General features: G+C 36.2%; 1 protein-coding gene and 1 pseudogene across 1 annotated transcript; both read left to right on the top strand.

The window, feature by feature from the left end:
• Nucleotides 1-1389: 1389 nt before the first annotated feature.
• On the top strand, nucleotides 1390-9068 carry LOC127628267 (solute carrier family 35 member F2-like). The gene is made up of 9 exons (XM_052105060.1): nucleotides 1390-1501; nucleotides 3643-3775; nucleotides 4013-4185; nucleotides 4352-4479; nucleotides 4650-4809; nucleotides 5047-5203; nucleotides 5509-5561; nucleotides 5777-5931; nucleotides 8433-9068. The coding sequence occupies exons 2-9, from the start codon at nucleotides 3660-3662 to the stop codon at nucleotides 8688-8690; spliced, it is 1200 nt and encodes a 399-aa protein (XP_051961020.1). The 5' UTR covers nucleotides 1390-1501; nucleotides 3643-3659; the 3' UTR covers nucleotides 8691-9068.
• Nucleotides 9069-14714: 5646 nt separating this feature from the next.
• On the top strand, nucleotides 14715-26242 carry LOC127627382 (ELMO domain-containing protein 1-like; annotated as a pseudogene).
• Nucleotides 26243-27433: the final 1191 nt, after the last annotated feature.

Raw genomic sequence — 27433 nt, 5'->3', positions numbered from 1 at the left:
TAACCTTTTATTTTAATGGCAAAATGTTATATACATAAGCAAAAATATATTAAATCATCCCCTATGATTAAGGTGTTTTCTTTTGAATTTGACTGCTATATGTCTTCACTAAGAATGTTAACAAAACAAAAAGTCCAAAGCCTGTGTAAAATCCTATGACATAATTTTCAATTCCCCTGTTTCACTGTAATATATATAACATATTAATGTGCTATGCTATGTATGGTTCTATATGCTAATTAAACAAAAAGTATAAAGAAAAAAGAAAAGCTACTAGCTGCCCCTCTAGGAGCAGATAGACTCGAAAACAAATTCTCATTAATTTCTAGAAATACATTTAACGTATTGGGCCATTACAAATCAGTTTATCTTTATAATTATTTAAGTCAGTAACAGCAATATCGGTCAAACCATAGTCCCAAAATACTTCATACTGTGTGCGATGGCGTACAACTACAGTCTACATTTGCCAACAGCATGCGTCTCTGTCATTGGTCACATATTTACATAAAGAGGAAGTGTATGGAGCCAGAAATACGACAAAACCATTTGAATGTGCAATAATTCTCTGGCGCGAGCGTGATTCAAAAGGTCGCCATTCTGACCATGACATGGTTCTTAAACTTTTATGATTTATATTTTTATGGTTAGCATGTTAGCACATTCTCAGCACATGAGACATTTGTCTAAGCAGTCTCTGGTATTTGTTTTAGTATAAAGTATATTTAGTATGAAAGTGATTAGTATGCATGAGTAAGCATCACATATAACTCAATAATGAATTCTGCTTCATTCTGTGATCGGAATCCACATCAGATCCAAGACAGATGTCTAACCATAAAAATATAAATCATAAAAGTTTAAGAACCACATCATGGTCAGAATGGCGACCTTTTAAATCACGCTCGGGCCAGAGAATTATTGCACCTTGACCTGTAATTGGCCAAAATGCTCCGTTCGACTTTTCCGAGACCCTCTACCCTTTCCTGTGGAACACGGAAGCTTGATCTCTGACCCACTTTCTGTAGATCTGAATTTCTTCTTCATCTTGAAAACTTGAAGCTGTATTTTTTAAAATGGGATATTTACAGTGTAAGAATTCAGAACCAAAAATTTGCTGTTTGAAAAGACATATTTATAAAATTGTGCCATAAAAAAAAACCAATTCAATTTGGTTAAATATGAAATGTCCAGGATTGGAGTTTAAAAAATTCAAATTCAAACCTATTTAAAATACAAAGTAATATTACATTTTGCAAAATCACACTTATAATTAAAATTCAAAAGTCTATAATTCAAATTCAAATTGTTTTGTCGTATTTCTGGCTCCATAGATTTTCAGCCGCGATTGGCTGTTTCAATAATAGGCGGAGTTTAAATTGACTGAACGTTTAAAGATGGTACTCTCCGTGTCTAGATGCCCACGCTAAAATGACTGTTTGTTGTTTCTTAGACTGTCCGTAAACTATGGATACGACTATAACGGATAAATTCTATTCAGGTACTATTTTATCTAACCTTTCACTTATACTCGTGACCAATTTTATTTTTAGTTTAGCTGCTGAGGAAGGAAGTCTGTTTGCTTTACGCTATCAAGCTACGAGGCTTATATTGACTAAAACCCCAACTACTTGATTCTTTTCAATTGATTAATTATAGTTTGATTTCTGTGATCAAGCAATTGTTTGGTGCGCTTTGTGTAAATTAGGTGTGTGTCTGACATGTCGCCACGTGGTACAGTCAAACGTCGCTCTAGTACTGGACTAGTGCAACCCTAAAACAATCAATCAGCTTCTCAAATGTGCTACTGTCCACACAGTGATCCTATGTTTTTAAGAATTTATTGTTTCATGTAATAGGCACATTTTCTGTTATTTTTATACAAGGTAGTTATTAAATAATTCACGAGAATAATTGTAATTGCCTCATACTTTTTATTTACAAGTAAATACATTTTGTTTTGTAGAGTCGTTTATGAAATAAATGATCAAATACGTATTTCTTTATAGAAATATCTTATTATATTAGTCCTTAAAGGAATATTCTGGTTCCAAATCAAATTAAGCCCAATTGACAGCATTTGTGGCACAATATTGATTACCACAAAAAAGGAGAAAATGAGTGAAAATGAGAAAATAGTTTCACTGAGGTACTTACAATGGAAGTGAATGGAATTAATAATTTCCTTCTGTTAAAGCTAGTGTATTATTTGAGGTGTAAATTTGTTTAAATCATAATTTTTTTACAGTCGTTTTGGAGTTTGTTGATTTTAATATTACATCGTCATGGTAACAAAGTTGTAAAATTGGCTATAACTTTACACTGAAAAGGATTTCACGACACTAAAATCATGTTGACATGCTTACTGTTTACATATGTCTATACTTTTTAAATGGTGAGTATTTAAATGTTTCGGGTTTGTCCCCATTCACTTCCATTGTAAGTGCCTCTGTGTAACTTTTTGGTTTGGCTTTTTTTTTTTTTTTTTTAAGAAAATGGGCAAGTCAAAATAACTTTTTGTGGTAATCAATTTGATGCCTCAAATGTTGAAAATTGAGCTTAACTTGTATTGAACCTTTTAATTTGGTGCATTATTTTAAGTTCTTTGGTACGTGTTGTTAAAAAAGGCAAAGTCCTTTTGATATTTCTATATTGACCTTTAAATGACTTTTTAATAGGGGAATGCATTTTTTTTTTTAATTATTATTTTTTTTTAAATGAACGAGACCCCACTGAAGTCAACGCTGAAGAGATTAAGATTATTAACTGGTTAAGATCTTTGTTCATGAGTCTTATATATGGAAAACTGTAAACAAGCATGGTGTCCATGGCTGGACACCATGAAGGAAGCTGCTTTCCAACAAAACATTGACACGTGCCTGAAGTTTGCAAAAGACCACCTTGACACCACAACCCTACTGGGAAATTTTTTTGTGGACTAATGAATCTACAGATTAGTTGTTTTGGAAGAACGCGCAGCACTATGTATAGCGCAAAAAGGGCACCATATACCACCATAAAAACGTCTTCCCAACGGTGAAGTACGATGGAAGGAGCATCATGTTTTGGGGCCTGAACCGCTTGCCATCATCGAGGTGAAAAAATGTAATCCCAATTTTATCAAGATAACCTTCAGAATGTCAGGGTAGCTGTGCACCAGCTGAAGCACGACTATGACCCTAAACATCAAAGTAAATCTAAAACAGATTGGATTCAAAAAAAGAAAATCCACCTGTTTGAGTGGCCTTGACCTTAACCGAATGGAGATTCTGTGGAATGACCTTGTGACCTTAGACCTTATGCTGAGCTGAAGCAGTTCTGCAAGGGAGAATGGTCTAAAATTCCTTCTGAACGTTGATCAGGTCTAATCCGCAGCTAACGAAAACATTTGGTAGAGGATATTGATGCCAAAGGAGGATCAACCAGTTATTAAATCCATGGGTTCACTTACTCTTTACAAAACTTTGTGAATATTTAATAGGATTTACATAAAGACATAAGATTATAATTGTGTGTGATATTATCTTAAGAATATTGTCTATTTTTAAATTCCTGAATAGATTAAGATTATCGTTAGTTGTTACAAGGTGCATTATCCAATAGTTAATCCTGTGCTTTCTATCCTTTCTTGGAATATTCCAGGTCTGTTGCTGTAAAATATGGATTGTGAAGCTGGAGAGGACACCTCTAAATGTGGAAGCTTGAGAGCTCTCAGCTGCTGTGGCAGATTAATTTGTGGTCCACAGAATCTCACATTGAAAGATGTGTTTACATGGTATGATGTTTAGGATGCCTCTTGGTTATTTAATTGTGTACCTGAAATTATTTGAATGTTTAAATTGTAGGATTTATGGGGGGAAAAGAACCTTGGTTAATTGGACAAAGCTGCAAACATTTATGCATTAATGGTGATAGTTACTGTATTTTTTTTCACAGCACTTATTAGCAATCCACTTTGTGGTACAGCAGAGCACTTGAAGAATTCAGTGTAACTTTATAATTGTACTTCCAGGCAGCTCTTCAAAACTATTGCAATGGGTCAAGCCTTGTCAATGCTGATATGTGGGACAGCAGTCACATGCCAGTATCTGGCAGATGCTGTGGTAGATACACCAATGCTGCAAAGCTTCCTCAATTACACCTTGCTGCTGCTCACCTATACGTTAGCTCTGGCCTTCAGGAAAGGTAGGATGTCTGCCCAACATGTAACATTAAATTGTATTTATCACAAAATCTAGCTACTTTTCCAATAACAATAGCTAGAAAAGGAGATCTGGCATAGCTCTGGATTAGTCTTAGGTGTGAAAAGCAAAAGATGTTCCAGATCTAAACAATTTTTTTCCCAATGTAGGGGAAAGCAATATTTTTCAAATTCTAAAAACAAAGTGGTGGAAGTATTTTCTGGTTGCTCTTACGGATGTGGAAGCCAACTACACCGTTGTGAAGGCATACCAGTTCACTACCCTTACAAGTATACAGGTAAGGATAGGTTTTATTTTGTTTGTAGCTTTTATCTAATGTTTTCTGAAGCCTGCAATATCAAGTGTTATTGTTTCCTGTTTTAGGAGTGTTCATATATTGTTGCATTATTGTTACCTTCCATCCCTCCAAAAAAAAAAGTCTAATTTTGAAACTTGTGTGTGTTGTAGCTGTTGGACTGCTTTGTAATCCCAGTTCTGATGGTGCTCTCCTGGATCTTCTTGAAGACCCACTATAGGCCATTGCATTTTGTAGCTGTGGCTGTGTGCTTGCTTGGGGTTGGGGCAATGGTGGGAGCAGATCTTCTGGCAGGAAGAGATCAAGGCTCAAGTATATACTTTTCTTAATAAAATATTATACTTGTTTGTGGTGTTAGCTTATGCACATTGTTGTTTGTCTGTACTCTTTTCTTGACTCATTTGCCCCATAAAGGTATTTATTTTTTTAGTGTAAATTGTTTAAATGTTATCATAGACCGTAGTTTAACTATTGGTTGAAAGATGTCATCCAATTGCACACAAATAGTTCTTAATTTGACTTGATGTCTCGCTTGCTCTTTCAATGCAGGTAGTCATGTATTGTTGGGGGATGGACTGGTGTTGGTCAGTGCTGCTCTGTATGCAGTGTCTAATCTCTGTCAGGAATACACAGTGAAAAATCTGAGCAGGGTTGAGTTCTTGGGCATGATGGGATTGTTTGGCACCATCATCAGTGGTGTGCAGATGTAAGCCTCTCATACAACTCATTGTTCTTACTCTGTTTCACAATTGCATGGATGTCATGCAGTCAGGTAAGCTGGACCTTGCTATTTTGGAAAGGAGAGGGCATATGTTAAATCTACTGGATATTCATCCTAGTTAACAATTAAGAAATTAATGCTAAATTGCAGTGTTTTAGAAACGGAAGCTAAACATGAGTTGTTGCTCTTACAATCATATCAGAAAAGTCATGGTGCAACATTGCAGCGAAGTACAAAATGAAATGAAGAGTAAAGATCCTCTCATTGACTGTTGTCGTTTTATTTTTAAGGGCTATATTTGAATACAAAGCTATATCTGCCATCATTTGGGACCGGAGAATATGTGAGTAACTTTAGGTTGTGAATTTTCCTTTTAAGTTTTGATTTATATTTATCAAGCCATCATTTACTCTACTAACTGAAATTCAATGTTTACTATTTGTTTAATTTATTGGTAATTTAAGAAAGAAAAGAAAAAAGTTCTCAAGTCGCATATCTAGACAACAGTTCCAGGCCTTCTCCTCAATTGTAGAGTTAAATTGTTTTTTTATTTTTCAGGTCTGTTCTTTGTTGCTTATTCCCTGTGCATGTATGGGCTGTACAGTTTCATGCCTGTAGTGGTTAAGATGACGAGTGCCACAGCAGTAAACCTCTCCTTGCTGACTGCCGACCTCTTCAGCCTCTTTTGTGGCATGTTCCTTTTTCGTTTTAGTGTAAGTAGAAAGATTACATTTCAGAGGATCCATAAAAATGCAAGGACAAAAATATATTTTAAAATATTCCAATGTCTTTGTCACAAGCAGCTTGTAAAATTGTAACTGTATAGGTGTGTTAAAGAGTGAATTCACCCCAAAATTCAAATTCTCATCTTTTACTCACCCTTATGCCATCCCAGATGTATATGACTTTCTTCTGCAGAAGCTCTGTATGCGCATACTATGCAAGTGAATGGTGGGCAGAACTTTGAAGCTCGAAAACGTGTATAGAGGCAGCATAAAGTAATCCATTTGACTCCAATGGTTAAATCCATGTCTTCAGAAGTGATTAGGTGTGTTTTGAGAACTATAAACTCTCTGCCCTGACCGGTGGTGATATGCACAAAGAACGTGAATCATCAAAAACAAAAGAAGATTGTGAAAGTAAAGGTGGAGATTTATAGTAAAAAAAATGACTTTAATATTTATCTGTTTCTCACCCATACCCTTCATATATTGTAACTTTAAAGACTGATTAAACCACTGGCGTCATAGATTACCTTTGTGCTGCCTTTAAATGCTTTTTGGAGCTTCAATGTTCTGGCCACCATTAATTTGCATTGTATAGACCTACCTAGCTAGGGTTGCACGGTATACCGCGGTATAAAAATGGACCTATCATACCATGTACATTTGTTTATCTACGGTATTGAGGAAACAAAATGCAACCAGACGGAGAATCTCGCGTGCGCATCACCTTTCCTTCTCTACTGCCTGTCAGACTGGTCAACTTGCGTCACACACACATGCAGCGGAGAAAATGTCAGAGAGAGGTGAGGGGGTCTGACATATGTGAGTTAAAGCAGTGGTTCTCAACTGATGTATTCAGACTGGGTCGCAGACAGCAGGGAAAGAACAATGCCATGGTTTTCCCATTGAAGTTATTTCGGCGGCCGACCAAGAGATGGCCTATTTAGGAGTGCCGAGACAGATTTATTGATAATCTCGCAAACCACTAAAGGCTTCTCATCTGCACGAGTGTAACGAGCTCATGATCATGATCTACTCTTCTCTCTGGTGCGTGCAACAACTGGGCTTCCCTCGGCATTGCTGAGCGCAGACATCAAAACTGATGTGACCAATTTAAATTCTAGTGAGACTTTTCTAGTTTAAAGCATTACGGAGGAAGGCAAGTCGAAACTCTCAAACATTATGAAGCCCTGACAAGCCAAACAGCACTGAGGAGGAAAAGAGCAACACTGTGCTATGCGCCAAACTTGAAAAAATTAAATAAAAATAAGAAATGCACCCCATCACGTTTACAAATTTGTAAACGTGATTTATGCAGGTTATGATTTTACATGAGTAAAAGTACCATATATTTTGACAATGTTATAGTTTCGTATGAAATGATATAAAGGTAGAATCCATTAGACCTAATTTTATCAACAGTGGCAGTTAAAGTTTCAAGATGTGTTTCAGCTAGTATTTAATTTTTTTCTGAAATACTTTAACACTGCCCTAACCATGGTAATGAGGAGCCTTTCCTCCTGTGTAATATAACAAACGGAATAATAATGGGCTCCTCATAAGTAAATAAGCTCTTCGATTTTTAAAAAGGGGGGGGGGGAACTTCCTGTAAATTTTGTTGTTGACATCCACAACAAGAATGTCACTTGATGCATGTCCTTGTACTGGAATACCATGAACAAAACTATTTAACATAAAAAGAAATGCAACCCAGGATACATTAAATACAGGTTAAGTTTTTACTGTGGTGTGTCGCCACTTGATTTTCAATGTAAAATCTGTCCTGAAGCAAAACCAGTTGAGAACCACTGAGTTAAAGGTACAGACAGGAGCAGTACATGTTAATTATTAATAATCATAGGACATTATTTTAAAAGCTCACACATAATTTTCATTTAGTAGTTAATTTAACATGCTATGCTAACCTGTAAACTAACATGCTTCAGTTATAATTACATTATATTTTCTATCATGTTTATTATTCTGTTAGCTTATTTTTTGTATTTTATTTTCAAAAGGAGACTTTTTACACATACTTAAAAAAAAAAAATTGGTTTCAATTATAAGAAAGTGTTTGCTAAAAATAAATAAAATAACTCTTCTGTTTTCACTGATAAGAGTAATTATGTAATACCGTGATATTTTCTGAGATGGTTATTATACAGTGAAAATCTCATACTGTTGCAACCCTATACCTAGCTGAGATATATCATGCATATCTTAGTGAGGGTGACATGATGGCGAGTCAATGAGAATTTTCATTTTTGGGTGAACTATCCCTTTAACATTTTGAATGGTTGCACAGGATATTTGCTTTACATCATAACGTCTGTAATTAAATTATTTTACCTCAAGAGACTGCTTGATCACTTTATGGTTTTTCAGTTTCTGAAGCCCCTTTTTTTTTTTAAAGTGGTGTCCACTGTGCATTTGAACCTTTAATTGCACTCTAGAAAATGCTAACCCTAACTCTCCCTCATTTCTCACAGTTCTCAAGCCTGTATATTGTGTCTTTTGTGCTGATCACCCTTGGTTTCATCACGTTCAACGTTGTACCGACCTACACAGTAGATCACTCACATTCCACCATTGAGGGGGCATACCATCTTACTTCATCTGGGGATACCCAACAAGATGATGAGGTTGCAGTGCAGAGGCTGCAGAAGGAAGGACACTGGAACGAGTGTAGTCCCACAGAACCTTGCAATGGACTCTGTACTCTGACATACCAAAGCTCTACGACGTAGATTTTCTTATTTGTTTGCCAAAGTCAGTGTTTGATCTATTATTTTTAATGGATTCACATTTCTCTTATTTTCTTATGTACACATTTATGCTTAAATTATATTGAGTTAAAAAGATTCTAATTGTTAGTCATTTCCAGTTTTTATATGCATATTTATATATTTTGTTATTTCCATGTAATAAAAAAAAAAAAAAAAGTTTTGACAGTTAAAAATAAAATTACGTCAATTTTATTTGTATAGCGCCTTTCACAACACGCATCGTTTCAAAGCAGCTTTACAGAAGATCAGGCATTAACAGATGATAAAATGTCGATGAGTCATCATTGTGTAATTAGAATACGGTTAATCGTGTTTAAAAATAATTAAATAATAATTGTATTAATAACCTTATTAATAAAAAAGGTGACTGTGGCAAGGAACACAAAACTCCATAAGATGTTGTTTAATGGAGAAAAATAACCTTGGGAGAAACCAGACTCACTGTGGGGGCCAGTTCCCCTCTGGCTAACATCATGAATATAATGTAAAGATTACTTCTGTATAAGGGTCAGTGTTTAAACATCAATTTTGAATGAACTGTAAGATTAATGACTAATGTCATTGAATTCCATCCTGATTAACTGCAGAAGGTCACATAGATGCAATTGTCCTTGTTAATTGGCTGATGAAGGCTTTTGTTGGCAATTGTTAGTCTATGCATTACATTTCAAGATCGTAGTCCATCAATAGAACGAGGTGATGTAGGCAAAGATCAGGGATGTGAAACACAGTTCAACCTGGCCGGTAATTTCGGTGAGGTTCGGTGTGGTCCATCCGAAGTCCAAGGTTCAGACAATGGCATTAGTCATCGCCTTTGTCATTCTGCAAAACATAGCAATGGAGTCCCAACGTGAAGCAGGAATGGTGCTGGATCCAGCCTGTTCTGATGACCTCTTGATAGGTGTCCCGATGTTGAGACGGGGAAACAAATAAAATAATATTAGCATAGATGCCATTACATTTATTGCAGAGTTATAAATCATGATGCATTTTTCTGTTTTCTGGTTCCGGCAGACTAAACTAAAGCAGCCTAATTGTGGGTTGGAGGATAAATTAGGTGTATGCCTGGCTAAATAGATGAGTCTTTAGTCTAGACTTAAACTGAGGGAGTGTGTCTGCATCTCGAGCAGTGTTAGGAAGATTATTCCATAGTTTAGGAGCCAAATATGAAAAGGATCTACCTCCTTTGGTGGATTTTGATATTATGAACTATTAACAGGCCAGAATTTTGCGATCGTAATGAACGTGATGGAATATAGTGTAGAAGGTCACTTAAGTACTGTGGAGATAGACCATTTAAAGCTTTGTAGTTATCAGAATTTTTAAATTAATATGGAATTTAACAGGTTCCGTAATGTAACGATGATAAAATGGGGCTAATATAATCATATTTCTTGGTTCTTGTTAGCACTCTGGCTGCTGCATTTTGAACCAATTGAAATGTATTTATTGATCTTGCTGGACATCCTCCGAGTAATGCATTGCAATAATCTAGTCTTGAGGTCATGAACGCATTATTTAGTTTTTCGGCATCAGCAACAGGGAGCATGTGATGTAATTTAGCAATACTTCTTAAGTGGAAGAATGCTGTTCTACAAACATTGGTAATTTGATTTTCAAAGGACAGATTGGTATCAAATATAACACCTAAGTTCTTCGCTGTTGAAGATGATGTAACTACATCCATCAAGAGTCAAATTATATTGTATTGGCTTATTTTTAGTGTTTTTTTGGTCCAATAATTAGTACCTCTGTTTTGTCAGAATTGAGTAGAAGGAAAATTCTGGCCATACAATCTTTTATTTCATTGATATACTGCTAATTTGGAGAAATGTGAAATCTCATCAGGTTTTGAAGAAATGTAAAGTTGTGTATTGTCAGCATAGCAGTGGAAACTTATTCCACAGGGGAAGCATATACAAGGAGAAAAGCAGAGGCCCTAAAACTGATCCCTCTGGCACTCCATATTTTACTTTTGTTTGGTTTGACAGTTCCTCATTTACATAGACAAAGTGGTAGCAGTCTGCTATATATGACCTAAACCATGCTAATGCAACTCCACAAATGCCAACAGAATTCTCCATCCTATTCAAGAGAATGTCATGATCTATCATGTCGAATGCAGCACTAAGATCTAAAATTACTAGAAGAGAAATGCAGCTGCGATCAGATGATAAGAGCAAGTAATTTGTAACTCTGATAAATGAAGTCTCTGTACTGTGGTGAGGCCTAAATCATGACTGAAATTCTTCGTATATACTATTTCTCTGTAGAAATGAACTTATTTGGGAGGATACTCGATACTGCCTTTTGTAGTATTTCTGAGATAAACGGGAGATTTGAAATCAGTCTATAATTAGCAGTTCTCCTGGATCAAGTTGTGGCTTCTTGATAAGTGGTTTGATAACTGACATTTTAAAGTTTCTTGGGACATGTCCTAAGCATAGCAAGGAGTTAATAATATTAAGAAGAGGTTCTGAAATTACAGGAGATACCTATTTTAAGAGCTTAGTTGGTATTGGATCTGACAAACATGTTGTGGCTTTTGATGTTTCGATACGTTTTGTTAGCTCTTCATGACCTATGACAGAGAAGGATTGAAGTTGCACGTGAGGAAAATTATTAGACACTGTTTTCTGAGGTGCTCTGACAGATGATTGCATAAAATCCAATTTTATTTCAATTTTATCTGTAAAGAAATGTATGAAGTCATTACTCTTGTGCTGCGACGTAATATCTGGTTCTGTTGAGGCTTTATTCCTAACCAATTTAGCCACAGTACTAATTATTACTGTTTTTATTTAGACAACAAAGACCAGAATTACAGATTAGCTATAGACTCTATCCAAAAAAATGAAAGAAAGAAAATAAACCATGGGATTCCAAACAATTGTTCATCATATCACAGGGATTTTCCTATTACTTTATTACTCTATTTGATTAATATACTGTACATTAATTTATGTGTTGTTGGATTTGTCAAGATATGATCCAAAGGCTAAAAATGATGGCATTTGAATGGTGTTGCATACTTAACAAAAGAGTTAAAACTGACCAAAATAATGTTTTGGCTAAATGTTTCATAAAGACAGTGGCTTACATTTGTAATTGTTCTGTTATATATCAATCAGAAGCAGCTAATGACAATTACGGAAAACAAATACACTAGTTTTAACTGAGAAAAAGGCTCTAAACAAATTACGCCACACCAGAGTATATATGAGAGGTCAGGGCCAGCCCAAGCCTTAATGGGGCCCTAAGCAGAATTTGATTTGGGTGACCCTTGGTGCTTACATTTTAACAATGTCTACCTGGCATGTTTTACCCTTCTACAGTTTTAATTGGAACAGTAGAAAACCCACAAGAGTGGTCAGGTGTTAATTTGCGCTTTAATATTCAAAGTCTTACAGTACTAAGTGGCATACTTAATGTGATGTACTGAAAAGTAGCAAAATAAACCAGCAGACAATGCATTTACTGTAAACAAGTTAACCACTTTAATTGTTTTTGGTTAAAAAAATTTGCAACGTGTAAAAGTACAGAGCAATCAACTACAAATAAAATAACTTAAGATAAACAGTATCTTGTTCTATAAAAAATAAATGTAAATGTACAAAACGGACAATATTAAAATATTTAAATAATGATATAAAATGAACAGATCAGATGGACCTGTAAAAAGATAACAATAATATGTCTAAAACTAGCTAAGTAATATGTTGTATCATAATATATTAAGATGTCAAGGCTATTTACGGATGTTTAATCAAATGTGAACTTTCCTAAAACAAGATGATAGGCCTATGCTACATATTATACATGTTAACTAACAAGCCAGCTAATGTTAGCTTGCAACATAGCCTAGCAACTATACATTTATCTTGCTGTTTTTTCCTCTTCCTCGGTTCTCATGTTTTTCCTTTTCTCTGCACCAGATGGATATGTCCTTTTTTGACATTGCTGTTTTGCTGCAATGCTGCTGCCTCTTCAATTAACTAACTGTCTGACTGTGCTTGCATCCTGCAGCCGTTAACACAATAATGGGTTTAATATTGCATTTTTGTATAATTACCATTGTCCATTGACATAATATATCACAAATAAAATAAAATAAAAATCAAGCTGTCATTTCATGTGCGCTTGGTGTGCCCCCTGGTGGCCACGGGACCCTAAGCAGTCGCTTTGTTCATTTATGCCATGAGCCGGCTCTGTGAGAGGTCTTCTGTGGTCTTTCCGCCGAACTGCATCGCGATGCTTCTGTAGCGCCCTCCGTCCCAACACAACCTAATTCACATGCTCATCACGGAGGAATAACAGGTACCTGCCTTACAGAGAGGAGGACAGGCAAAGTTCCAGCGACATTTTTTATGTTCCTAACTTTTATTTATGTTATTTACCTGATTCTCAGTCGTATGATAGGAAACGTGTTTCTAATACTTTCATCTGCACTGTGTAGTAGGAAAGATAAAAAACAGCTTTTGTAAAATGCCGTTGTCTCGTCGGTAAGGATTCACATTTTCAGTATTAACATAGAAGCTGAAATGTAATGGTTTAGTTTCTTTTTTGTTTATATATATATATATATATATATATATATATATATATAATAAATGTTATTAAAATATTTTTTAAATATATATTTTTTTAATTTGCATTATGTAATTATTACAGTATATACTAATGTTTGTTATTTAATTTCCTTTTAGTTTTTATTATAAAATTATATATTGTATTTAATTATGTTTATATTTAATGATTATTATTTATTATGACAGATTTTTAAACATTAAAATGTGCATTTAAAAGTAAATCACCAGCATTTGTGTAATAATTATTATAAAAATATATATAATAAAAAAAATATTTAAACTTGTCCATTCTTTTCTTTAAAATCAAAAATCGAGGTTACAGTGAGGCACTTACAATGCAAGTGAATGGGGCCAATATTTGGAGTGTTTAAAGGCAGAAATGTGAAGCTTATAATTTTATAAATGCACTTCCATTAATTCTTCTGTTAAAACTTGTGTTTATGTGAGCTGTAAATAGTTGTCTTTACAGTCGCTTCAGGGTTTACGGCGTTACATCATCATGGCAACAGAGTTGTAAAATTTGATATAACTTTACACCGAAAAGGTTAGAAAGCGATTTTATCACACTAGAAATCACGTTAACACATATTGTTTGTGTCTTGTGGCTTTGAAACGGAATATTCAATGTAAGTGCCTTACTGTTACCCAGATTTTTGCTTGTTTTAAAGAAATAAATGTTTGTGTTAATCAACATTGACACAAATACTGTTGATTGAGCTTAACTTGTATTAAACCCGGAATATTCCTTTATATACAGAGAGTATGATAAGTAAAATACATCTCCCCTCCTCACTGAAAACTATACAATCAATAATCTTTTGGAAACTGAATATATATATATATCAATGCTGTATATTAAAGATTCAATCTGAAATCTTACATTACATTTAAAACTCACATGACAGGGGCTTTTAATCTGTTAACAGTGGTGGTTAGAAACGACTCTTAAAATGTTTTAATTCACAATGTCTTTTAATTAACAGTCCTTTGTGAGTCATCCCTTGCCTTTTGGTTTTTGTGGTTTCTTATCAGCCACTCTAATATAAATGATTAACAATAAATTATGTTGAAAGTCAATAAACCAAGTCATTTGGATGTTGGACATTTGTATTTCACCTTGACCTTTTGCTTTGAGGGCCCAAATCAGAACTGCGTTTTAATACGGTACACTGGAAAATGTATTTAGCTTTGGATGCAAGTCATTTCTTTGAAGAGCTTTGATAGATAGCAAATTTGTTGGATGCTAGTGTGGAGGTGAGTCTATCTTGTGTGCAGAAACTCTCCATATAATCAGCAGCTGGTTTTCTAGTTAATTTAAATCAAATATATCCATATCGTCACGTGTTGTATGGATGAGGAGAGTGCGGGTCAAAGTGCAGCTATACATTAATTGACAATGAAAAGAAGGTGAGGATACACAGAAGATGATGACTAAGGTTACAAAACAAGACAGTCGTTGGGGTTAACAAACTGCTACAACTAACAATGAACATGTGCTGACAATCAAGGCACTAAACTAGTAGAGGGTATATATATATATATATATATATATATATATATATATATATACACAAACACACACACACAAAAGGGCTGATGATAGAATCGGGAACAGGTGACAATGATGAGGGCAGTGCATTCTGGGAAAAGTAGTCCAGTGGAAACAGAAGACTCAAGAGTCCTTGGAAACATGGTGACTGTGACATGACTACATTTTCCACATAGAATGTTAGAACATGAACCTGAAGCCTGTTTTAAGAATAATAGTTTCACAATCATATACACTCTTTTATCACTCACAGCTTCGCAGAACAGTGACCCATTTAATCATCATGGCCCACATATCTCTGTATCTCAAAAAACAGATGTGCTTTTTAAAATGTGTTTTAGCTTTAGAAGAGATCAATTATGTTTTTATGTGTTGTATTTCTCTTGAAACATCTCTGGTAGTGTTCATATGAAATGCACAGCTGATGATAGTATGGTTCAGGTTTAAACTACTCGGATATAGTGAGATTTCAAAGTTCCTGAGTGTGTACTCTATTCTGAGAGAGAATACACAGGTATATTAGAACTTTTAGAATTGGACTTGTGTCCATTTATTCAGACCTTTTCTTTGATTTTCTAGGGTACTGACCCAGTTCGTAGTGTTCCTTTACTGTAAGTGTTTGTGGCGGGGCCTGACATTTGTAATCAGGAAGGTGACAGGACGATGTGAGCTTCAACGCGTCTGTTACAATAACAAATCTGGTGCTCAGAGGATGCTAAGATTGCTAAATACTATTAATGATCTTTTGTGGGAATCACCATACGATAAATCTATAAGGCACTATGTCTTTAGGCTATTATAATGGGATGCTTTTAACATTGTTATTTTATGTTTCTTGTAACCTCACAGAATCCTCACTCAAATGTTCTAAACATGAGGTGAGTCAAAGAGGTTGTAGGGTTATAGAGTAAAAACCACATTGTACATACATACTATAACATAATATAATAATTTAGTAAGAAAATGTATTATAATATGCTGAATCAAAATCAATCTCAAACTACAGTTTAAGCAGCTTACAGGCATAGTTAATACAAATGATATCATTCTCTTCACCCTCATGGCATCCCAGATGTTTATGACTTTCTTTTTTCTGCTGAACACAAACAAAAATTTTTAGAAGAATATTTCAGCTCTGTAGGTCCTCTTAATGCAAGTGAATTGGTACCACAAATTTGAAGCTCCAAAAGTACATAAAAGGGAAGCATGAAAGTAATCCATATGACTCCAGTGGTTAAATCCATGCCTTCAGAAGTAATATAATAGGTGTGGTGAGAAACAGATCAATATTTAAGTCAGTTTTTCTGTAAATATACAGGGCATCCCTGCTCTGTAGGTGGCAATATGGACAAAGAATCGCCAAAAAAACAAAAGAAAAAAGAGGAGACTTTTAGTAAAAAAGGACATAAATATTGATCTGTTTAGTACACACACCTATCATATCGCTTCTGAAGACATGGATTTAACCACTAAAGTCATATGAAGAACTTTTATGCTGCATTTATCTGCTATTTGGAACTTAAACATTTTGGTACCCATTTGTCACAGTCCTGTCACCTTGTCAGGTTGGGTTTTTGTCTGACGAGGACCATGGCATCATCGTTCCCTGTCTGTCTTTTGTTTCGTGTCCGGGGCAGAGGATCATGGACTAGAAGCGGGCCTGGACCGTGGAGCAGAGGCTTGCTTATAACATGGCATGGAGCATTCTGGGGCTTGGCTGTGACATGGCATGGAGCAGACTGAGGTTCGACTGTGAAATGGCATGGAGCAGTCTGGAGCGTGGCTGTGACATGGCATGGAGCAGGCTGAGGTTCGTCTGTGACATGGCACGGAGCAGTCTGGGGCGTGGATGTGACATGGCATGGAGCAGGCTGAGGCGTGGCTGTTGACATGGCATGGAGCATACTCTGGCATAGACAGAGACTCTGGAATGACATCTGTGGTCGGGGACAAAGACTGAGACTTGGAAACGACCTCCGTGGTCGTGAACATGGGCAGAGAGTTGGAAACGATCTCCGATGTCATGAACATGGGCAGAGACTTGGAAACGATCTCCGGGGTCGTGAACATGGGAAGAGAGTTGGAAACGATCTCCGATGTCATGAACATGGGCAGAGACTTGGAAACGATCTCCGGGGTCGTGAACATGGGAAGAGAGTTGGAAACGATCTCCGATGTCATGAACATGGGCAGAGACTTGGAAACGACCTCCGTGGTCGTGAACATGGGCAAAGACTACGAAACGACCTCTGTGGTCGTATACATGGGCAGAAACTTGGAAACGACCTCCATGGTCATGAACATGGGCAGAGACTTGGAAACGACCTCTGTGGTCGTGGGCATGAACAGAGTCTCGGGAACAACCACTTTGGTCATGAACACATGCTGAGACTCAGAGACGAAATCCCTTCTCCTCTGTGAGGCTGAAGTTGGCGGTGCAGGCTGTGGGAAAGATGAAGCTGGCAACGTTGGTTCGTCGGCTGTGGCAGACATGGGCGTTGGCCATGGCAGACATGGGCTCATTGGCAATAACGTGGAATGCTGGCTTAGCGGCCATGACGTGAAGCTCTGGCTTGGTGGCCATGATGGGAAATCTCTGAATTGGCGGCAATGATGTGAAACTCTGGCTTGGCAGCCATGACATAAAACTCTGGCTCACCGGTGACCATGTCGATGAACTCTGGCTCGGCGGTGGCTATGTCAAGGAACTCTGGCTCAGCGGCGGCCAAGTCGAGGAACTCTGGTTTGGCAGCGGCCATGTCGTGGCACTCTGGCTCGGTATCCGCCTCCCTCACAGTGAACATGGAACCAATGATCTGCAGGGCGAGGTCGATATATTGGGCCAGATTAAGGGGACTGTGACCACCAGGCATCAAGGAGGAGATGGGCTCAGTAAGTCAGACTCGAAAAATGTCCTTGAGGGCAAGCTCATTAAAAGCCACCTGACAGGCTAGGGCACAAAAGTCCTCAACATAATCATCCAGGGGACGACTCCCCTGACAGAGGCTCAGAAGCTGAACTGCTGGGCCCATTGTGAGGTCCAGTATTCTGTAACGATGCTGGCTAGGACAATAATGAAGACAATGACAAAGACGTGAAGATGAACCCAAGTGCAGTTTATTTAAACAAAACGTGAAATCCAAAAACCCTAACTATAAACGTGAACTAAACATAAACATGAACTTGACATAAACTTGGTATAGACTAGATTTTACTTGGCTTGGCTTGGCTTGGCATGGCTTGGCATGGCTTGGCTTAGCATGGCATGGCATGGCATGGCCAAAAGAACAAAGTTACATTCACATACAATACTAGACCAAGGACAATGGTATACATGATGGCTTAAATACATGACATGGGGGAACATAAACCAATGATCAAACAGAACTAATAACAAAGTAATCAAACAATGAACCAATGAAAATAAGACACATGAACATGGAGGGAAACATGAAATCACACGACAAGAACCAGGAACTAGACCTTACAAAATAAAAGACATGAAAACATGAACCAACAGAATAAGCATGAACACACATCTAAACATGACACTGCTCACATTTATTGTAAATAAATACTTCGAACTGTTCCTCTGCATTTGGGTCTGCTTGTCTCGCTATTTCATGTTACACCCATTTACTTGAATTGTGAGGAGCTCAGCTACTATAAATTATCTAATAATTGAATATTCTCTTCCTTCATTTACCTCCATAGCTTTTGCAGTCTGCTGTCAGTGTTCACCACGATTCTGTGGAAAAGACGATTGATGATATAATGCTCCTGAAAAAAAATTAATCCAGACACTAACTCACAGTAAAAACCTACAGTATGATACTTACAACAGACCTATAATTTGACAATACAGTGTATACACCTACACCTACAATTAGGTCAAGTTCCTACCAGTTAAAATTTGTGAGCCACTTTTTGAACACATCTTCATATAGTTATATTTCTCCGCAGACTTGGCATCTCTCTCCAGGCTCCAGATTTTGGGTTACTGAAACCTAGTTGTGGAGGTGGAGAAACTGCGTAGAGAGCCATATGACTGTGAAAAACCTGCACATGAGGAGATGCTCATGAAGGTATTGTGATATTTTTAATAGTGATATCCATCTTTAAAAAAGATCATATACATTTATTATTAAACAGATCTTTGTGATAATTGATTCTGATTTGTTAATTGCAGCATTGTGTGGTCAAATATGTTTGCAAAATGTCCACTAAACTGCATATTGACTGTTATCCCTGGCAACCAAACTTCTATCTAGTATATGTCTTGTAGCACTCCACAGTCTCTTTCTTTCTTACATAATTGAATGCTTTCAGCTCAATTTAGTATTTGATGATTTTCTATTTTCTTTTTTGTAATTAGCAGTGTAATAAAAGTTATAATGTACAGTCAGCTGGTCTTTATTGCATCAGGTTCACTGCTAAGTGCTTAATTAGCAAATGTAGGCCATAACTGTCCTTGATGCTTTCTCTAATATTTTTGTACTCAACAGCTGTGGAAGGAACTCCGCCCTGATTCTCAACTTTCTGGACGTATCTCAAAGCAATGGTGTGAGATTGGTTTCCAAGGAAACGACCCCAAGACTGATTTCAGGGGCATGGGCCTTCTGGGCTTGCACAACCTACTGTGAGTATTTGAGTCTGTTGAAGTGAAATCAACACAACATATATTTCATTGTAATAGTTAATTAAACAAATGCACTTGAAATCAGTCTAGTTTAATCACTTTAAACAAATTAAATGACTGTTGTTTAATTTACCTCTTTATTTGCAGGTATTTTGCAGAGTAAAGCCGCTGCTCTACAAGTCCTTCATGACTTTGCATCCCAAACACAGGTTTAGATCTTTCAGACAATCGTGTGTATATGTTTTTGTCCTATTTACAGTGTGTAGGTATATAGGTGTAGTCTTTTACTCCATTAATCTGATCATATTTTATAATCAGTTATGGAATATACATATATATATATACAGTGCCTTGTGAAGGTATTCGGCCCCCTTGAACTTTTCGACCTTTTGCCACATTTCAGGCTTCAAACATAAAGATATAAAACTGTAATTTTTTGTGAAGAATCAACAACAAGTGGGACACAATCATGAAGTGGAACGAAAAAATTTCAGTCTCTCGATGTGCAAAACTGATAGAGACATACCCCAAGCGACTTACAGCTGTAATCGCAGCAAAAGGTGGCGCTACAAAGTATTAACTTAAGGGGGCTGAATAATTTTGCACGCCCAATTTTTCAGTTTTTTATTTGTTAAAAAAGTTTGAAATATCCAATAAATTTGTTCCACTTCATGATTGTGTCCCACTTGTTGTTGATTCTTCACAAAAAATGACAGTTTTATATCTTTATGTTTGAAGCCTGAAATGTGGCAAAAGTTCGAAAAGTTCAAGGGGGCCGAATACTTTCACAAGGCACTGTATATATATATATATATATATATATATATATATATATATATATATATATATATATCCATCCATCCATCCATCCATCGTCAACCGCTTATCCTGTGTACAGGGTCGCGGGGGGCTGGAGCCTATCCCAGCTAACATTGGGCGAAAGGCGGGGGACACCCTGGACAGGTCGCCAGTCCATCGCAGGGCCTATATATATATATATATATATATATATATATATTAAAAAAGTTAGACAGAGTGCAGTGGAAAGGAACAGAACGCTGGCATCTTGAGACGTGTTTATAATAGTTGAACTGGTTTTAACTTGAAACGGCAAAAATGTGTCACTAATGGTATAAGATGCTGAAAAACAATATAATTTGTTGCAGTGGACAAACATGTCTGTCCAGCTCATGTTTACATAATAAACTTTTAAAAACAGACGGGCCCACAATGTGTTCAGTGTGAACAGGTTCTTAAAGGGATAGTTCAACCAGAAATGCAAATTCTCTCATCATTTACTCTCTTTCATGCCATACTAGATGTGTATGACTTTTTCCAAAATTAAGATTTTTTAGAAGAATGGTGACTATACCTTTGAAGCTCTTATAATCACATAAAGGCAGCATAAAAGTAATTCATACTACTCCAGTGGTTAATATACAGTACAGTATGTCTTCTGAAGAGATGCAATCATTTTGGGTGAGAAACAGATAAACATTTCAATACATTTTACTATAAATCTCCACTTTAACTTTAAGAATTTTAAAGAATGTGAAAGTGAAAGTGGAAAATTATAATAAAAAATTACTTAAATATTTATTTGTTTCCACACATATCATATAACTTCTGATGACAGATTTAACCACTGGAGTTGTATGGATTACTTTTATGCTGCCTTTATGTGATTTTTGGAGATTCAAAGTTCTGGTTACAATTCAATTGCATTGTATGGACCTACAGAGCTGAACTATTCCTCTAAAAATCTTTGTTTGTTTTAAGTAGAAGACAGAAAGTCATACACATCTGCGATGGCATGAGGGTGAGTAAATGATGAGTGAATTTTCATTTTTGGGTGAACTATCCCACCTCAAAATGAAAATTACGTCATTTACTCACCCTCATATTGTTCCAAGCCCTTATTGGCCATTTTTTCTCACACAAAAGGAGATTTATAAGCATATGTCACCATTCAAGTTCATTTTATGGAAAAAGATGCAATGTAAGTGCATGGTGACTGAGGCTAACTTTCTGCCTAACATCTAATTTTGCATTCCATGAAAGAAAAACAAAATGAGGGTTAGTAAATGATGTTAGGATTTTACTTTTTGGGTGAACTCCCCTTTAAAGTGTTTTAGAGCAATTTCCACAGAAGCCTGTTATCCATGTGATGCTTTTATGCTGTTTGTGCATACCATGTTTATTTTAACAAATCATATGAATACATTTGTCATGCTGTGCAATCGATCACACCTTCAGCATGTTCTGTCACCATACATCATGCACATCATCAAATTATTTTCCTTTTCCTGCTTTTTTATTCCCATCACTTTGTTACATACAGAAACGTTTCCAAAGAGGAAGTCAGGTACTCCATCTTTTCTCACTGAGTAAGAAATACATTTGATAATTTTGCCCTAAATCTAATGGCTGTATTTTGCTGTTTTTTAATTTTTTATCTTGAAATATCCAAACTCACCTCACTCTAAACAAGGTATTTTGCATTATTGTAACATTGGTTAGTAACTGTGAATGCTTTCTTTTTTCACCAGTCTTATGTGTTTAATTATATTTTATTGTTGACTGCATTCTATTCCCTTTTTTAAAGGCTGGAGTAGACACACTCTGATGTTTTGTTTTTTCACTCAGAAAGATGAGCAAAGCTGAGTGGCATAAGAAAGTGTTTGACAAAGCAATTGGGTGAGTTCAGAATGTTCAATTCTAAGTATCATTAATAATTAATGTAAGACTTGCTATTTTTGCCTGCAAAAAAACACACACACAAAAAAAACATTTACAATGAATGAGGTACCTGAGCCATATCTAGGGACCAGTATTTCATTGAGACTTTGGGCTCTTTTTATTTGGGCCAGTAAGTCCCTACCTAGCAATACCATAGGCACCAGAACACTTAAGCAACTGCATCACAATGCCCTGGCAAACACCCATAACACCATACAATCATGGTGGCAAATTTTGCATGGGCAAGAACTGTTCAGGAAATATCACAATATCAGGCAATTTTCCTCTTTATTTTTAACTTTATATGATTTTTCTGACTATGTTGTGAATTCTTACCTAACAAAGCCCAATTCATAAACCTCTGAATTCTAAAAAAAATTCAGCTGGATGTGCAGTAGTTATTAGTATATCATGTTTGAACCCTGCTTGTGTGGCATCATTGATGATTTGTGTGAGGATTTGGATAGGCACTCTTCAGCTTGTCATGAGCTTTCAGGACGCATTAGCTCTGATGTGCAGTGCAGAGACTGTTCGCTTGCTTTTCAGCTGACATGTGCACACACAGACACAATTAAAACATAAATACAGATGTAATCAAACACAAAACATAAGAGGAAGCAAAAGTAAACATAGAGACATTTACAATGGTTATTTACACTGTAAAAAGGACCAGTCCACTGTTCAAATAGAGAACTGAGATATTTGAACCTGTCTTACATTGTGTTCTGTGATGACCCAAATCTTTTGTGGTGCAGATACTCCTTCTCTATTGTTGGCATAAACATCACAGACCTGGCATATTCCTTGCTGGTGAGTGGGGCTCTGAAGACTCATCTGTAAAACGTGGCACCAGAGATGCCAAGTTTAGTGCACTTCCAACAGACCTTCTGTGAGTGTTACTATAATGTCATTGCACTCATGAAAACAGAGCAGGATATTTAATCTTTTAAATGGAATTACATTTTTCATAAGAGTGTTTCCTTTCTTTAAATGGTCTATGGTCTTCGGTCATTTTTGATCAGAATTACTTTTGCTGATTTAGTAAAAATGGTTTCCTTTATCTGAGCGGTACAAGACTTGGTGAATTTTCCTCCACTTGCCATTCTGAACATACATATATATATATATATATATATATATATATATAATTAGGCATGATTCAATAAGTGGTTGCAAAAAAAGCAACACGTTTGTCTTCATGGTTAAAATTGACCAACCATTGAAAATGAATGGGAAAGACAAGTTTAATGTGGAAAGGGTGAGAGTGCAAAACACACACACACACAATCACACACACTCAAACGTTTTATATCACTGTGGGGACTCTCAATAGACTTCAATGCATTTTATGAATTTTATACAGTTACATATATAATGATAATTTCTATCACATAACCCTACCACTAAACCTCACAGTACAGGTTTGGTAATTTTTTTTTTTTTTTTTTCTAAATGCGGGCACAGTACAAATCTGTTAAAATGCCCAATGGACAAAGCGGTGCCCAAAGAAATTACTTTCCATGGTTCAGTGAACTTTCATGAAAGGTGTGATGGGACATTTTCCCGCTGTTAGTGGAGAGACCACTTGGGACACCGTGGCAGTTATAGTCGGTGAGTTGTCAACGCTAACTAATCTTGCTGTTTACAGTATATTCGATATTAACTCGATAGAAAACAAAATAGTTATACCTCAGCTTGAGTTTCCCTCTTGCTTGTGAATTGGGTGGGGTGTGTGATGTTGGAACCTGCAGCGGTATATTAAGGACATTTTTTGGGCAACGCTGTGGAGTTATTGGCCCGATGGTGGGAACGCAGACTGATTTTGGTCTGGCAGCTCGAGGTCCGAGGCTTTTGGCCCCGGCTGGCCAGTTGATAGCCTTGGCTTGCACTGGCCCTATAGTGGAAAAGTGGCTATTGAGAAATTTACATGTAAAAAAGATCAAAATAGCATAAAACCCCAAAAGAAGGGCATCATTTTATTATTACTTTAGGGAAGTAGAAATGGTGTTATTATTATCCTCATCATCATCATCATCATAAAAAAAAAAAAAGAAAGAAAAGAAGTTACACCTTTGCTCTTTCTGGTCAAAAAATGACCGGGAAGAACAAAAGTAAGGCACATTTATGAACCCCATCTTCACAAAAAATGACAGTTTTATATCTTTATGTTTGAAGCCTGAAATGTGGCAAAAGTTCGAAAAGTTCAAGGGGGCCGAATACTTTCACAAGGCACTGTATATATATATATATATATATCCATCCATCCATCCATCCATCGTCAACCGCTTATCCTGTGTACAGGGTCGCGGGGGGCTGGAGCCTATCCCAGCTAACATTGGGCGAAAGGCGGGGGACACCCTGGACAGGTCGCCAGTCCATCGCAGGGCCTATATATATATATATATATATTAAAAAAAAGTTAGACAGAGTGCAGTGGAAAGGAACAGAACGCTGGCATCTTGAGACGTGTTTATAATAGTTGAACTGGTTTTAACTTGAAACGGCAAAAATGTGTCACTAATGGTATAAGATGCTGAAAAACAATATGATTTGTTGCAGTGGACAAACATGTCTGTCCAGCTCATGTTTACATAATAAACTTTTAAAAACAGACGGGCCCACAATGTGTTCAGTGTGAACAGGTTCTTAAAGGGATAGTTCAACCAGAAATGCAAATTCTCTCATCATTTACTCTCTTTCATGCCATACTAGATGTGTATGACTTTTTCCAAAATTAAGATTTTTTAGAAGAATGGTGACTATACCTTTGAAGCTCTTATAATCACATAAAGGCAGCATAAAAGTAATTCATACTACTCCAGTGGTTAATATACAGTACAGTATGTCTTCTGAAGAGATGCAATCATTTTGGGTGAGAAACAGATAAACATTTCAATACATTTTACTATAAATCTCCACTTTAACTTTAAGAATTTTAAAGAATGTGAAAGTGAAAGTGGAAAATTATAATAAAAAATTACTTAAATATTTATTTGTTTCCACACATATCATATAACTTCTGATGACAGATTTAACCACTGGAGTTGTATGGATTACTTTTATGCTGCCTTTATGTGATTTTTGGAGATTCAAAGTTCTGGTTACAATTCAATTGCATTGTATGGACCTACAGAGCTGAACTATTCCTCTAAAAATCTTTGTTTGTTTTAAGTAGAAGACAGAAAGTCATACACATCTGCGATCATTTTATTATTACTTTAGGGAAGTAGAAATGGTGTTATTATTATCATCATCATCATCATCATCATAAAAAAAAAAAAAGAAAGAAAAGAAGTTACACCTTTGCTCTTTCTGGTCAAAAAATGACCGGGAAGAACAAAAGTAAGGCACATTTATGAACCCCATAGGAAGCTCAAATAAAAATTTTAGTTTTGGGACTTTTAGTCTATCTCTGTTAGCTTTAAGGCCATCTCTATTCTAGAGCAGTGGTTCCTGTGTCGGGGTGCCACAAAATCTCTGCACAGTTCACTATTTTATTAGCCACTATGTTATTGGCATATCTTTTTGCATGTTTTATATCATTTTGCTTCTCAAGTATTTTTTTTTCTTTGTTTAAGGATGTTTAGATATTTTTACTGGAAAGTAATACTAGAATTAGCAAGTGTATACTGGCTAATTAAAAACACAGGATTATCATTTTTATATGTTCCACACCAACTTCCTGTTTCATTAGGAAGTACGTCAACAAACGACAGAAAGGGGCACTCATCAAGCAATATCATGGGGTCTTTAAATCAATGTGCACATGGGTTCTGGGTAAGTTTTCTAATCTTGTTATTTTCTATCCTTACATTTATCAGGTTATCTGATGCAAGAGTTACACATGTTCTGGATCGAGGAAGATCCATGTGACATCATGGAGTCCAATTGTGTGCGCACCAAGTTTTACAAACGCATCCTGAAGCAGCTGAAGAACCCTGGCATGGTGCTCTTTCCTCACTTCACTGCCTCTGACCTCCACCTTGTCAACATGTAGCTTCTCATTCACCTCAATGCTCATGACCCCTGATACTTCACTTTTTCATCCTTAAGACCCATCACTCAACAACATCAAATGACTGCCAACTGCTCAGTCAGTCTCATGAGTGTCAATGAATCTCCATCTCTGCCATCCAACCAGAAAAGCGTTGAAGATCAATAAAACTGTTGAAGACCACGCTGATTGTACGTGCGCATGGCAACAGTGCACAACCTTACAAATGAGTCATCTGATTGTGATATTTACAGCTATTGTACACTATTGTATGTATGCTTCAGTCTTAAAGGAATAGTTCACCCAGCATTTTTAATTTTCTTTACTATGTACTTACCCTCATATTGTTCCAAACCCTTATGTGATTATTTTATGAAATACAAAAGGTGATTTTTTAAGAATCTTCACACTGATCTTTTCCAAACAATCATAAGTGACCACATCAAGCTCCATAAATTACAACAACAAAATATCACCATAAAAGTAGTCCATATGACTCATGAGCTATATTCCAAATCATTTGATAGCTTTATGTAAGGAATAGAGGTAATAAATGTTGTCATTCACTGAAAATCTTAACAAAATGAGGGTAAGTTAATATTGATAGAATTTTTTTTTTCTGGTGATCTGTTCCTTTAATCATGCACCATTCACCTGCATCTGAATGTGAAGAGGAGATAAATGTCTCCCAAAAGGACAGGGCTACCTATCCACCAGTATGTAGAGATGTTGTTGCATATTAGGTAAGACATTAAGCCTATAAGCACGAGAGAGCTTCTATGTAACACATCCACTGCAGTAGACTGCACTGATACCAGGAACACTTATAAACAGCTTGTTCTTGTTTATCATATTATTTGTGATCTGTTGCAGATCTCTTTTAGCAACACAACTTATATGAAGGACCTGTGTATTTTTATTTATTTTTGTCTGTAACCATCATCCTCATAATCTAAAATGTACCCATTCTTCTATTAAATATAACATAATGCACTGATTAATACTTGTTGCCAAGAAACAGAGCTTAAAATCACATATTTACTTGCCAAATGGTAAGATGATTTGTGCTTTGTGAATGTTATCATTCAGAGCACATGACTGTTTATAAAAAAGAAAATGTATTAGTGTTGAGGTAAAAGAAAAAAAAGGAATGTTTCATTTTTCTGTTCTAGCACCAAAGCAATAAATGACATT

Source organism: Xyrauchen texanus, chromosome 34 (genome assembly GCF_025860055.1).
Source record: "Xyrauchen texanus isolate HMW12.3.18 chromosome 34, RBS_HiC_50CHRs, whole genome shotgun sequence".
Lineage (NCBI taxonomy): Eukaryota > Metazoa > Chordata > Actinopteri > Cypriniformes > Catostomidae > Xyrauchen > Xyrauchen texanus.
The sequence above is the reverse complement of the archived record's forward strand: the minus strand, read 5'-3'. Positions and strand labels throughout refer to the sequence as shown.

Coding starts and splice junctions, on each gene's coding strand:
- LOC127628267 (XM_052105060.1), top strand. CDS start 3,660: ATGGATTGTGAAGCTGGAGAGGACACCTCTAAATGTGGAAGCTTGAGA. Junction 5,562..5,776: donor CATTTGGGACCGGAGAATAT/GTGAGTAACTTT, acceptor TTTATTTTTCAG/GTCTGTTCTTTGTTGCTTAT. Junction 5,932..8,432: donor TGTTCCTTTTTCGTTTTAGT/GTAAGTAGAAAG, acceptor CATTTCTCACAG/TTCTCAAGCCTGTATATTGT.